This window comes from Chaetodon trifascialis, chromosome 2 (assembly GCF_039877785.1).
Source record: "Chaetodon trifascialis isolate fChaTrf1 chromosome 2, fChaTrf1.hap1, whole genome shotgun sequence".
Taxonomy (NCBI): domain Eukaryota; kingdom Metazoa; phylum Chordata; class Actinopteri; order Chaetodontiformes; family Chaetodontidae; genus Chaetodon; species Chaetodon trifascialis.
In genome coordinates, this window is record NC_092057.1 from 14697826 (window position 1) to 14712488 (window position 14663).

Here is a 14663-nt window from a genome sequence, read left to right on the forward strand (position 1 = left end):
GAATATTTTTTTCATATATCCTTTCATTTGTGTCAGTGAGGTGTCGCTCCACGTTTGGTCTGCCTACAGGATCTCCTTCAAGAATTCTCCATAGTTTAGTTATTAATCATCACTTGTTTGTTTTTCATCCTCGTGCTAATTAATGTAATTAATGTGAGGGGGAGTAGTTGGATCGGTGACCCGCGCTCTGACCGAGCGGAACCGGAAAGAATCGCATTAAAGCGCGAGAAAGGAGAACTAAAGGCACCATCAGAACAATAAGTAAACACGTAAACACAGGAGGAGATGCTCAGTGTCTCTGTGGGACTTTTGGCTTTCACCAGACCGTTGAAATGCAGTGTAAACTACAGGGAAAGACAGTTCTAAGGCTTTTAGATTAATGTATGTGTTGGAGAAAGACAATGATGTGTTAATGAGGAATTACATTTGCATGACGGGTCTGTGTGTGTCTGCAGCTCAGAAACAGTCCTTAAGCAACTGGTAGAAATGCCACAATGTAAAAACACTGCATTACAAGTTCAAGTCCTTTCAAAATGTGACTTTAGTATAATTATCTTTTGCAAAATCGACTTAAATTATCAAAAGTAAAGGTGCTCCTGCAGAATGACCCCATTAATTATGTTGTGTGTTATTTCTTATATATGTCTTATCATATGTCTTGTATTATTATGGACATTATATCATTGGACTGATGCATTAACATGTAAGTAGCATTTAATGCTGAAGTTGCTCCCAAGTGGCCCAATTTTTACCTACCTTTTACTGTTGGGTTTATTCTCAACTGTGATTTATTAAAGTGCTCTTTCCTGCAAAGGAACTGCAGTTGTCAGACAAATGTGGAATAAAAAGTTCAGTATTTGCCTCTGAATTGGAGTGAAGTAGTAATTTTAAATACCCAAGTAAAGTAAAAGCACCTCAAAAAGTACACTACTTAAGTTATTTGTACTTAGTTACTTTCAACCACTTCTCACAAACCTATTTAAACAACTGATGTCTATTTTCCTGTCTGAGTATGTGTTAATTTTAAAATTCCACTTCACAGCCAACCATATGGCAGCACTTTTACTGAAAAGCTTGCTTTTGGAACAATTCATTTTATTTATTATAAGTATTGTATTGTATAATTTTCAGTAGCCCTTTTGACCCTCTACCCAAATGTTGCCTGAGCTTGACTGAAAAAAAAAGGTTTTAACCTTAAACCTTACCTCTCAACCACTACGTCTTCAATTCAATTGAGTTTTTTTCTTTTTTCAGATCTCTCAAGCATCCCCACCATTCCCCCACTTTTCTAGTGTTTTGCTCTTTTGCTGATCTTATTTCTGTTGTGTTAATTCAGTTTTGCTATCCCGTCTGCTTCATACTCTGTGCTCTAAGTGCTTTTATTAAAAAGTGCTGTGCACATTTTGTTTTGAAACATGCTATATGAATAAATCTTTGCTTCCTACCTTACCAAGAAGTTCCAACTGAAGGTTTTAATGCTCCTAACTCTTATACCTGAGGCAGCTCATGCATGGCTTGAACAGTACTCCTTTGGGTATGTCATAATGCTACTTTTGATCCAACTGTGTCTCCCATTTCTGTACACTAAGGCAGAGAAACCTATACTAAAACAGTGGGATAACAACTTGCCTCTGGTGCTCATGTGCTTGCCATCGCTCTCCCCAAAACACTCTGCGTGCTGCACCGCAGTGCTGACTGAGCTTACCTCTACATCCCTGTGATTTAATTCAGAGTGGCACTTCACTGTGGTGACACAAGGTTCCCTTTCTGCAGCCATGGTGCCTGGGTGTTGCTGTGACTATAGAAGCTAGAAGGGGGCTTAAGGGCTGCAGGGCGGATTGAGAAATGGGACACATTATTTGTCCATGAAACATTATGTGACACAACATGACACCAGGCCATTTGTATGTAAAGGTAAACATTTCAGCGTGACGATTCGACAAGAGCGGACAAGGCTCCTGTCAATGTGGTTTTATACTCGCAGCTGAGAAAGAGGTGTTGTGGAATCATGTGGCAATGGAGTGTGTATGTGGCACTTTGTGAGTGTGTGTGTGTGTGTGCATGTGTGTGTGAGAGAGAGTATAGAGCTTCTGTTCACAAATTTAATCCCCATAGACACAAGTCACTTGGTCCGGTCTGAAAAGGTGTTGCAGGCTTGTTCTCTTGTTCTAGTCTTTTCCTGCTGAAAGCACTGGCAGACTGTTGATCACATCGCTTCAAAAAAAGTGCCTCTCGGACTGTGTGCGCGTGTGTGTGTGTGTGTGTGGGGGGGGGGGGGGGGGGTATGATAAGGTGTATCAGACACTCCCTGATACAAATACAGAGATTTTAAGCACCAATCTTTAAACTACTGACTGCAAAATAATGGGCCATCAACACCAGTGACATCCTGGTATCCAGGTGGATATGGTCCTAATGCGGACTCGAGTTGGGAGCAGGTCAAGCAAAGCAAATTTTTTCCTCTCAGAGTGTTTCATTTGAAGTAGGGTTGAGTGATATGATGATACATCATCAGACAGTGTAAACTTTTCAACTGTCAGGCCATTGTGGGCAGTATTGCAAATCAATGAGCAGCGCTATTTAATGGAAATATTGGATTTCTGCATGATTTCTGCATTGATGTGATGCAGTACTTTGATTTGTCAGGTGTTTAATCTGGTGGATTAGGCAGATTTATCAGACACATCTGATTATTTTATCTATTAACACTTTCTTGTTCGATTTGATATATGTTACAGTGATGTAAAATTACATGTATCTGCTGCCCCTAATGTGAAGCATGTTTAGTGGTCTGAATTATCCAGTAAAAGAAAAATAAAGCAAACTCAAAAAACATAATTTTGTGTTAACAGGATAAGATTGGGAAATACTGATCTAATACAATTAAGTTGTAACTGCAACCTAATTTCCTGTGAGCTCTGTCATCTATGCTATTTAATAAAGGCAAAATATATATATATATATATATATATATATATATATATATATATATATATATATATATATATATATATATATATATATATATATATATATATATATATATATATATATATATATATATATATATATATTAAAAAAATATGAATCATGCTGATTTTCCAGCATTGTAGGACAAGTCAGTATCAAAGCCTGTGGCATAAAAGATGGTGTCAATTCTAGGGGCCATATGACTGAGAAACCAAACAAATGCTCTGCTACATGCTCAGAATTTCAGGCTTTGCCTCTGTGACAAGTCATCATTCCCCTCCGGCTGTGTTTTATCATTTGTTTCTTCCTGCATGTGAGCTTTGCCACTGATTACTACATGCTCTACTTGGCATATTAACTCAAGAATCTACTGAATATCTCTAATACACCACCAGTCTCTTATCCTGCAAACCTGTTTGATGCTGTAATATCTATTATTTAATGAAAATGCAACACCTATGTTAATATGATTAAAAAGATCGAACTTTGACTGGAGTGACACAGCACGGTCTGTGTGTTGCAGTGGAAGAAAAACACTGGCGCTGGGACTTTGGGTTCACAAAGTGCTGTACATCCAGTGTTTGCCAATGACTCCAGCAAAGAGGGCCCCATATGGGTGATGCTTGGGAGCCATTTTTGTTCAGAAGCGCTGATCCAGGGCGAGTCTTTTTTTTTTTTTTTTTTTTTTTTTTTTTTAGAGGGAATCCCTCCTGCCTGGCTGCTTTGATACAGGCCGGCTGGTTATATTTACATATATACAGTAACAAGGAAGCCTGCACCAACAGCAGAAAAGGAAGCAGATTTGTTTTCAACAAAGTCTCGCTGCAGAACTGAAACAAGCTGATGCAACCAGTTACGGTTGGAATTTATCTCAGCAGGTGCTTGACACGTCTTTCAGTCCACTTAAGGATTGTTTCTAGGCAGCAACTACGATCTGCTGACCATTTTCTCAATTAATACATTTTCGGTCTATAGAGTGTCAACAAACAGCGAAAAATTAGAACAAATGCTCCTGACATGTTCCCAGAGCCGATGGTGACATCTTAATCATCTTTTGTCAGACCAACAGACAAAATCCAAAAATATTCAGTTTAATATCACAGAACACGAAGAAAACTGGAAAACATTTACATTTGAGAAGATGAACCAGTTAATTCAGTTTAAACAATTCATTGATTGTCAGAATAGTAGTCAGTTATTTTTCTGTTGCTCAGCTAATAGTTTAATTGACTAATTCTTTCAGCTGCACTTATTTCCTGAACAACTGCACAAAGTAGAACGTTTTATCATTTCTCAAGATGCACCACAGGTCAAAATTCACCAAAGAAAACAATGTGTTCTTCTGGATTTTAATAGTCTAAAATTTTTTTTTAAACCCTTTCATGAGTGTTTCATCACACTGACTAAATCCAAGCAACAGAAGTGCTGAGGACACAGTTGGGGCATTTTCAGTCATCAGACAAGTACTTTTGTACACAAATGACCATCAGCTGCGGGATATTGCCAGTGACTGACAGAAATCCTGTTTTGATAAAGCACTCCATCCAAAGTGTTGGCTGCAGCATCTCGCGCCAAATGGAAGTAGGAGCCAGCATAGCACATACAAACACCATCAAATGAGAGCAATGACATGCTTCTTTTAACTTCTTCTCCTCAATAACAATCATTCATCAGGCAGAACCATCCTTCTGGCATGTGTGATTGGAAATCAGGGACTTTAAATCCCTGTCCAGGACTCTCCATCCATCTTCAACAGGCCAGTGGTCTGGACGCTCCGAGATGAACCGCTGAACCAGATGCCTCCATTCAGCCGGGCTCCTCTACCTTTTTTAAAATAATAATAGTAAATGCCGTCAAATGCATGGAACCCAAAATCAGGCGGCCACATCACAATTTCACTGAGGCAGTGAAGCATCCCGAACCTGCATCCAATTTAGAGAGATACGGGGAGCAGAGGAGGCAGAGGGCCCCCATATGCACTTCCCAAAAACAAAACAGATGCAGGATATTAAGTGTGTGTGTGTGTGTGTGTGTGTGTGTGTGTGTGTGTGTGTGTGTGTGTGTGTGTGTGTGTGTGTCAGATGTATACATGGGCCAAAACATGGTGATAGTGTTGAGACATGAGGTGCAGCCTAACCTTTGGAAGGAAACAATCCAACTCTGTGATGGCCTTTCCTGTGTTGACACGCATGGAGAAACCTCCAGAATCAGATGGCATTCAGCCTGTGATTCTCTATCATAACGCCATTCGCTTGCTATCATTATGATGGCGATGCCTATAGTTGGATATACAGACTTCACAATTATTCTCATGATATGGGAGAGTGGAAAAAGATGGATGTTAATGTTACACAGTCTGCACGAGAGCCAGGTTGGCATAATTTTGCTGTATTCTACTTGTTATAAATATGACTGATGGCGATAGCCAGTCTGTTGAATTACATTTACATATAGATTTACATTCCCATCAACATGTAATAATAGCACAGGCCTGAAGGTCCATACTAGTCACTCAGACATGCATGCACACACCCGGTGTGCACTTGCACATATTCTGACATTTCATAGCTAATATTTGTCCCTTATTGTGGAAGGTGAAAACACCCAACATCCATCAGACTGACATTAGTCTGGGTAGAGGAAAACAGTGTAGGGCCATGCTGGATCTTTTGTCTGCAGAAGGAGATACGGCTTTAGAAGTACCTCAGTTTACAATTCCATATCAACGTTAATAATGACATTTTATAATCAAAGTGCACATTTCACAGTAATGTAGTCTCTGAGCACATAGACTATGTGCAGCCATAGGCTGAAAATATTTTGCACAACAGTAGAGTTCAACCGGCTCTGTTATTCAGACCCCCAATTTTTCCAACCGTTATTTGGGCATTTTATAGACAGTGGAAGGACAGAGAGCTAACAGAAAATGTGGGGAGAGAGAGAGAATTGGCGAGTGACAGGCAACAAAGAACCCTGACTGGATTTCAATCAATGAAGTTCAGTTCTAACAGGATTTCTTGTTGTTTTGTTTGACATAAGCCAATTGCTTCATGATGATTTATAAGAGGTGAGCCAAGAGACTGAAAAAAATATTCAGCCTATCTAACAAGCAACCAAAGAAGCAAACAAAACACCAAGAAAAGAACAATGACACAAATGAAGATTGGAAATAAGTTTTCTTCATAGAAATATAAATCATTTAAATTAATTATTTAAATCTTCTCATGATCCCTTCAAATTGATGCCATGACGGTTTGTGATCCTCTGGTCTGAACAGTCAGTCCCAAATTAATTTCTTAACTTGACCGATTTAGTCATTTTATTGCATCGTGGAGGGGAAAATACCCTTGCGATGAAACTGCAAACATATAATTTTAGACTAAGTCCACATCACAGCAAAATTATACACTCCTTTCATGATAACAGAATACATACGATTGCACTCTCCACAGGGGATGAAAGCAAGACTATACTTATAAGCCATGCGTGGAAACACTGTAGCAGGATAGTAAGTAAGTTTGGGAAATTGAGTCCCATGATACATTTCTAAGGTGTTCAGAGATTTTTCTTAATTTTTTCCTACATTTTATTAACTTTTTATTGGTCACAAAGACTGGCACAAACACATGTTTATACAACAGACTGACACAAAACTGAAATAAAGACAAGGAGGAGAAATGATGAATTTCACTATTTTGAGACAAAGAAAAAAATAGAAAATCTAAAATTATTAAAAAATATGCAAACTGTTTCTGGATGAGGGCTGTGGATTTAAGGAGGGACTTTGTGTTTCTAAAATCCTGGCTGACTGATTTTCAAGCTTTGGTGCTTGAACTTCCTGACACAGACAAAAATCACTCCAGCACAACAATTTAAACTGTAACCTAACAATATCCAATCTTTAACATTAACATTAACATTAACATTAACATTACTGACGCGTCGTGGCTGCCACAATTGGTCCTGATAGTCTAGAGCACTCTCACACGCATAGAAAAATTATAACCATGTTAATAACCGCCTCTACAGCACTCAGTAAAACGTTACGGTCGGCCAACCAATTTTCCTCGGCGAAACCCGGAAGTTGTCTGTTTGTCTCCTCCGGCTGAAAGCAGGAGAGCGCCTGCGATTCCTGTAACCCCTCCAGTTTGTTGGAAAAGGTGAGCTCACGCTGACTGACATTAAATATTAAACACATGCAGCGATAGCTTTGTATATGGTGACTGTATTTCACATTTTTATTGTCTTTCATACGTGTTTGTAACTGAACAGCTTCATTGTTTACATCCTACCGGCTGCTCTGCTGCTCATAAACACGTGGACAGACAGGAGGGACCCACATTCTAATCAGGGACTGTCGACATGTGGATGTAACATGAAATAGTCACTGCTTAGCGACAGTTTTTTTTGAGTGGTTCTGTGTTTTGGGTACACTTAAGCGTTAGTCACTAACAGTAGCAACTAACAGGAGCAACCTAACTTGTGTCCCAATCTACCTGCTAGCTCGTTAGCATCTAGCTAACCGTAGCTACAACCAGGCTAACTACAGTTAAAGTGCATACTTCCGTGGTAAAATGAACTTTCCTCTGTTTTTCTTGTCATTGTAGTGTAGTGGACTCTGTGCACGTGACCTCATCCTGTCATTTAAATAGTGATGTGTGTGTGCGTGTGTCCCTAAACCAACCACCATTGCAACCCAGCACCTGCAAATCTGTGAATTCATACTTTTGCTTCCCCGTTACCCCTCTAAAATCGGCCCTTTCGAGGGGCTAACAGTGCACTGACAAAATACTGGTGATTATTTGATTTGAATTGATTCTGTCAGTGTGTGTGTGTGTGTGTGTGTGTGTGTGTGTGTGTGTGTGTGTGTGTGTGTGTGTGTATACATACATACATACATACATACATACATACGTGTGTGTGTGTGTGTGTGTGTGTGTGTGTGTGTGTGTGTGTGTGTGTGTGTATACACACAAGATAAGTATTAATGATGCTTTAACATGTAACCAGTACTTTAATGTTTAAGATGGCTGAGGCAGAACTATTTGTAGCTGCTATGCTTACGTTTGGGTAGTATGATATATAACAATGCATCATATTTTACAAGATTATCATATGTTTTCTATTTAAAATCCTAATCTACAAAGCAACTTGTACCTATGGGTGTGACATTAATGTGATTCAGAAAAAAAGTACAAGTTTTTCCTCTGGAAATAGTGGAAGAGAAGTATAAAGTAGAATACAGTGGAACTACTCAAGTAAAGTACCTCCGAATTGTACTTAGAGGTTATTCTGGTTGATCAGACATCTGCTGAGGTCGATGTTGGGCAGAGTTATGATGTGAAACTCATGTACCAGGCTTTTTCACAGCAGACACTTTGACTTGCTCTGTGGCACAGCCACGTTACATTTCCTACAAATATTCGCTCCATCTCTCCCTCTCTCTTTATGTCATTGAATCCTAAAGAGAAGACAAATTCAAGTATTTGTTTCCCGTTTTGGTGTGATAGATGTATTTGGTTGGCCAGCGGATTTGTGTTCAGTGTTTAGAAATTGTAGAAGTCAGTTGTACAACATATATTACCAGACTGCAAACTGTAGCATTGCTCTGTTTACAGTTTGTGATCGCTCTGATCAATTCATTTTTTTACCCACGTCCTCTCTCTGAGCTGAGTGCGCAGGTCATTTGGGTCAAATGAGATGATTGGATGGCTTATTATAAGCCTGCAACAGTCACAGATACTGATTTATTGATTGCTCTAGTGATGTAGATAGATTTTCAACATCTAACAAAAATGCTTCTGAAATATATTACCTATCCTAGCTTTAACAGATGCAACAAAGCTAGCAGGAGAATCAGGGAGATGTGCATCAGTACAGTCCATATGTAATCCATACAGTCCTGAGCAGGGCTTTAATTGGCCAGATTAAGTGAGCACACCTGTGCTGGTGGACCATGACTGTGCTGGGCCTTTAAGTACTTTACATTCCACCACTGTAAAACACAGTCAATCATTTGTCCACTCCAGGTCTCCGTGCACTGCTAAACTTCAGAACTGTCGCTCTCCCTCACCGGCCGGGAAGGCTCTTCTTTCTGTCCCTTTAATCCCCGGCGGCCGGCTTGTGACCGTGTAGCGTGGCGTTTCTGCAGTGTGTGTGATCTGGGAGCCAATCATCTCCAGCCATCATGGCACAGACACGCAGGACTGGACAGAGCAATGGGCCAGTGCCCCCTTCTCTGTTGTGTGTGTGTGTGTGTGTGTGTGTGTGAGTGTGAGTGTGAGTGAGAGAGAGAGAGAGAGAGAGAGAGAGAGAGAGAGAGATTGGGAAAATTAGCCGCACTGTGAATTTTACAGAGTGTTGTAAGAAGATAATGTCACAGTTTCTAACATAGTCGTTCTCACTGTGTTCCAGATGATGTTTCGTTAAAGTGTTTGTTGACATCGTCACCTAACAGGTGATCAAACTGCATCCAAGATGTTTCTTAGCACTGAAGCTTTGATAAGACTGAGTGAGTGTAGCAGATCCATGCTCTCTCTCAGTTTTGTTAACAAGCCCTTATGGATTTCAGAACAAGGCCAAAGTCTGTGCCCTTCCTGTAATTGATGCTGCTCTGTGTTCACTTATTCTTCAGTTCTATAGATAATAGTTGACATTTCTGTGTTTGGATGTGATGGATAGTTAAGAGGGGAAGATAATCCTGGTAATAATGCACCAATTGGATAGCCTGTATTGGTGTTGGTTGGCATCAACCAGATGTGACGAATCAATCTTGCAAATTTCACATAGACAGATTTTAAATAGGGAAAAACACTGGTATTTGATTGGTACTTGTTTTTTTTTTTTTAATCAATATGGTATTATGGTATTGTGTTCGTATTATATTGATATCCGGACAGAAGTATATCAGTATATGAATGAAGACGGATTAAAACATTGCAAACAAAAAGTTACATCTTTGTCACATGATCGATGGGTCCCAAAATTGTATTTCGTCCAGTTTGTTCTGCCTTTGTTACGCTTCACACGGACTGTTTACCTGCATGACCAAAGCCCGCTCAGACATAATTGGTCAATACTGCAAACGGACTACAAACACTTTTGATACCAAAATCTTGACCCTTGCCTGCAAATTCTACATTCATATGCAGATATCTGTTTATAATACAATATATAATACACTACAGTCATAATACATTGTGGTATTGCACTGTTATTATTCTCCTCCGTTTATTGGCTAATCACAAACTAACTCCCACCACCTACTCTATTGGAGAGTGTATTATTATTATTGGCTCTGATTGCTGGCTGTAATTTCGTTATTGGAACAATTCATAATATTACAATTTCCCATTACTGGCTGATAATTTATCAGCCTAATGTATTTTGTGCATCCCTAATTGTACATATGTTATTGTGTGTCACTGTAATATAATAATGATTTAGTCATTGTGGCAGCAACATTAACTCATCTTGGTTTTGTGTTTTTATCCCGGCAGTCTCCTTCTGACACCAAGCCCACCGTCTCCCTGGGGTTGTGTTTGTGTGTGAGTAAGGTGTGCGCATGTGTGTGTGTGCCCAGTGTGTTTTGGGGTGATGAACCATATGTACCAGGATCAGGAGGAGCTGGAGAATGATCTCTACCAAGAGGATGAGGGGGACTCTGAGGGGTCAGAGGCCAACAGCGAGCTGGAGTTCCACCTCTATAGCCAGCTCCACTACTCCTCTAATGCTGGGCAGATGGAGGAGCAGGACAGCGGAGGAGAGGCGGAGGGCCAGGACGAGGTGAATGAGAAGACTGCAGATGTTGATGGAGGACAGGAACACACTGGAGAAAGTAGGCCTCCGTCACCTTATGAAAGCACGTTACGGCCACAGCTGAAGAAGACGAACGAGAAACACGATGAACAGAAGAAGCGGAAAAGTGACCCTCAATGTCCGAAGTCCTCAAATGTTTTTGAGGAGGTCATTGTGATTGACTCCAGCCCTGATGTCATCTCCATCTCTGGGAGTGACACTGCTGATGATGATGATGATGATGATGATGATGATGATGATGATGATGATGATGATGATGAAGAAGACGAAGGGGTCTGTGCCTTAAAGGGTCGAGGCTTACAACGGCTGCAGACTTCCACCCCGGTCCAACAGGTAAAGAGCAAAGAGCGACATGCTGTGTGTGACTGCTTCTGTAGAAAAAAATTGCTAGTTCTCTAATGCCCAGCCCCAAAAGTTACCGTCATTACATCTGATTACACCTCACTACGCTTTCCAATCACGCCTGGAACACATGGAGTTGGTATTAAATATGTATGTCATGATAGAGCTGCACAGTGTGGGAATAAACTGATGTTGCAGGATCTTTTTTTCTGAAATACAGGAGTGAAATGGTATTTTTAATGTTACTGTAACTCCACAAACACTAATGTAGTTCTAGTTGACAAAAATCAGCATCAGAGATCCTTATCTGTCCTCCATCCTCTGTGTCCACTTGTCTTAAAGCAGTTTAATCATGTCTGTCAATGTGTTCTGACCTAATGTTTCCCACTTTGGCTGTTTCATGTTTTTCCTTTACTCTGAATTCACACCGCTGGCTGCTCTTTTGTCAATCTGCTGTCCAGCGGCCAGTTTCAGCTCACTGAATGATTGCTGTTGAGCTGCAGCAGTCAGTGGGGCATGTAGCAATGCCAGTAAATGACTTATCGGAGCATTGTCCAAGAGTTTAACACGAGCTTTAGCTATAAGAAATCAGCGATAATATTTACAAAGGCCTATGTTTTCTGTTACTTGAAATTCATTGCTGCTTCATTTATAGTGCTTTTATTAGTTCAGGAAGGGATGTATTATGGTGCAACTGAATGTATGATGTGGTTGTTGTTTTGTCTTCTAGGGAACCCAGAAAAGGAGTCACAGTGTGCCGATGACTGTGGACTCCAGCAGTTCAGAATCTGACTCAGAAGTGTCAGAATCAAAGTCTGAGTCTGACTCATCTGATTCGTCTGATTCATCTGATTCGGACGGTCTGAAGAACTGGATGATCCTGGGTCGAGGGAATCAGGATGGAGACCAGTCCATCTCACTCAACCTGGAGGGAGGGCCCGTCAGCGATGCAGGTGTGTCTTTTGTTGACGTATGGCCTCATCTGTGTGTGTGTACTGTTTACACTGGGTGCGTTGTGCGTCGCTCAGACCTTTGTGACGTGTTTTCGTGTGTGTGACCAAGAGAATGGATGTGGTGAGTCATTTTGTGTGGTCCAGCTCATTAAGAACACTTAACCTACCTGCAGCACATTGATAAGGAGCGGGCGCAGCGGTGGGCTACACTGTGAACAATCCGTGTGTGTGCATGTTTGTATGTACATATGCAGCATCTGTGTCTGCATGTTTCCGAATTTGTAAGCTCTTAGCATTCCTGGCACTGCCTGCCCAGCCGCTCGCCTCTCTGATGCATCTTTAAGTATGTTTGTGTGCATTATGTATTGATATGTGCGTCAGGGCTGGTGCGAGTGTGAATATTTGTGTTTATAAAATATTCCAGCTCTAATCAGCATGCATGTGTACATACACACGCATACCAACAGTCATAACACTAATGCCAAAAACAAACAAACGGAGAGACAACAACGCAGGAGGAGAGGGAGGGGAGGTCGGGAGAGATGGGAGTAATCAAAAAATGAATAAAAATATTCCCTGCAAATCTCTTCAGATCTACACATTATCTTAACCTGCAGCCTCAGCAGCCTCCTCTCCCACCCCCCCTCCCTCCTACCTAACACTCTCCCATCTCATTCTTTTATCCTATTTTCTCACTATTGTGCTCTCTCTCTCTCTCTCTCTCTCTCTCTCTCTCTCTCTCTCTCTCTCTCTCTCTCTCTCTCTCTCTCTCAGTGTCTCTCTCACTGTTTCTTCCTCATTTGAATTTCCCTGGGCTGATGTTTCTGCAAGAGTGCTCACTGCCTCCTCTACACACAACTGGGCTAAAGGAGGGGGTCTGGAGCTGGTGGGAAGGCTTGAGGTTTTGGCCTGGTTTTGGGAGGAAAGGAGGATTTTAGGTCTCTGTCTCTCTTTCTCTCCCTTTCTCTCTCTCGTCCTCGTCTGGCTTCTCTCTGTGATCTTTGGAGCTTGACCTCATGTCTGCACATGGGGGGTCATGGGTGTGGTGTGGAAGGGGTCTTAAAGTCGGAGGAATGGGGGAGGGTTTAGTTGGGGGGAAAAAAAGGGAATTGAAGGAAAGGAAATTTGAGGGACAAGCCTCCGTAGTCCTGAGCTGGGAGCTAATTCAACACTATACAATAATTCTAAGCAGGTTTTGAGTATTTTGTGCATTTCTACCTTGGAACAGTGGCAAAAAATATTATATTGTCATGAATCACATGAAAATACGAGAACCAACAACGAATTGTAAAGGCAAAGCCTGATATAGCTTGTTCCTCTGCGTCATAGAGCTCCTTTGTTGTCCAGAAAGTATTAAAAACACATCAGTGAGCCACACTGCTGTGCAGAGCGAGATGTTCATTCGTTACAGCGTACAGGATCGCTCATTTTCAGTCACTCCTCCTGCTGCAGACAGTTGCTGGAGCACCAAATGTGTATTAATCTGCAGCTGAAAATAGTCCCCAACAAATGCACCCTTTTATTCCTGTTTGAGTAACTACAGTGCCCAGCTGTTTAAGGAAAATTAGTGAGCTCATTTTGAAAATGAAATGACATATTTATGAGCCGCTTTTAAAGATTTATGTGTTCGGCTTGAGGCTGAGAGCCACAGACAGGGCAGGAAAATCAGACCGCGTTGAGAGGCAAACTAACACATTCTTGGTTTTTCTTTTCACACAAGTTGTCGACATTAGAAAAATGTGGAGTACGCCAGCTGGGATATCCCACAGTGTTTTATAGCCTGGTACAAAGACTTCACCAAAACAAATATATGTTTATGAAATAAAACGTTAACCTGCTATTTCACGCAGAAATAATCACACTGTACAGATAATGAGTGTGTCTGTGGAGGCTGTCCTCTGCTAATGAAGTTGATAATAAGGTGCTTGAAGATCTGGGTGGCTACCCGCTCTGCTAAACACTTTCTATGGGGGAACCTTCAACCGTGGTCTTCCCCTGTGCTCAAAACAGCGTGCATACTAAATAATTCTTGATTTTTGATCGTGCTGTTGACTTTTTTTCCCACAATGCACTGCACAAGGGAAGTTTAGGAGCTGGTCATGACACAAGACGATGGTGAGACAGCTCGGGGAAGGTAGCAGAAAACAAATGAGTGCAATCAAACCTTTGACAAACATTTTACTCTCTGTGTATGAAGTTTATTGGCGGTTTAGATCACCATGGGGTCTAATTTATTTTGCAACTATTTTTATATCCGAAAAAGCATTTAGATTTGCTTTTCAAGCAGAAATGCAGAACATTTGCTACTTCTAGCTCCTCATAAATGTGAGGATTTGTTGCTTTTGTCTATTTTATATCCGTGTAAAGTTAACATCTGTGGGTTTTGGGCTTTTAATCGAACAAAACAAGACATTTGAAGACGTCACCATGAACTCTGGGAACCTGATTTTTCACAATTTCCAGTATCACAGTTCAGTGGTGTCGGTCAGATTGCATATTGCTTAATTTCCCTTTAAATGCTTAAGTATTGATTTCATGTACACCTACTGCAAAAACAGTATGCTATGAAAATGTGTATAT

The 14663-nt window shown here is 40.8% G+C and overlaps 1 protein-coding gene across 1 annotated transcript in view; it reads left to right on the forward strand.

Moving 5' to 3' along the window:
• Nucleotides 1-7060: 7060 nt before the first annotated feature.
• The window catches only part of zcchc7 (zinc finger, CCHC domain containing 7), a 50817-nt gene continuing 43214 nt past the window's right edge, over nucleotides 7061-14663 (forward strand). The window contains exons 1-3 of the mRNA XM_070990403.1: nucleotides 7061-7130; nucleotides 10470-11121; nucleotides 11861-12083. Coding sequence (XP_070846504.1) covers nucleotides 10567-11121; nucleotides 11861-12083 — 778 coding nt within the window. The 5' untranslated portion in view covers nucleotides 7061-7130; nucleotides 10470-10566. The remainder of the gene's footprint in view (nucleotides 7131-10469; nucleotides 11122-11860; nucleotides 12084-14663) is intronic.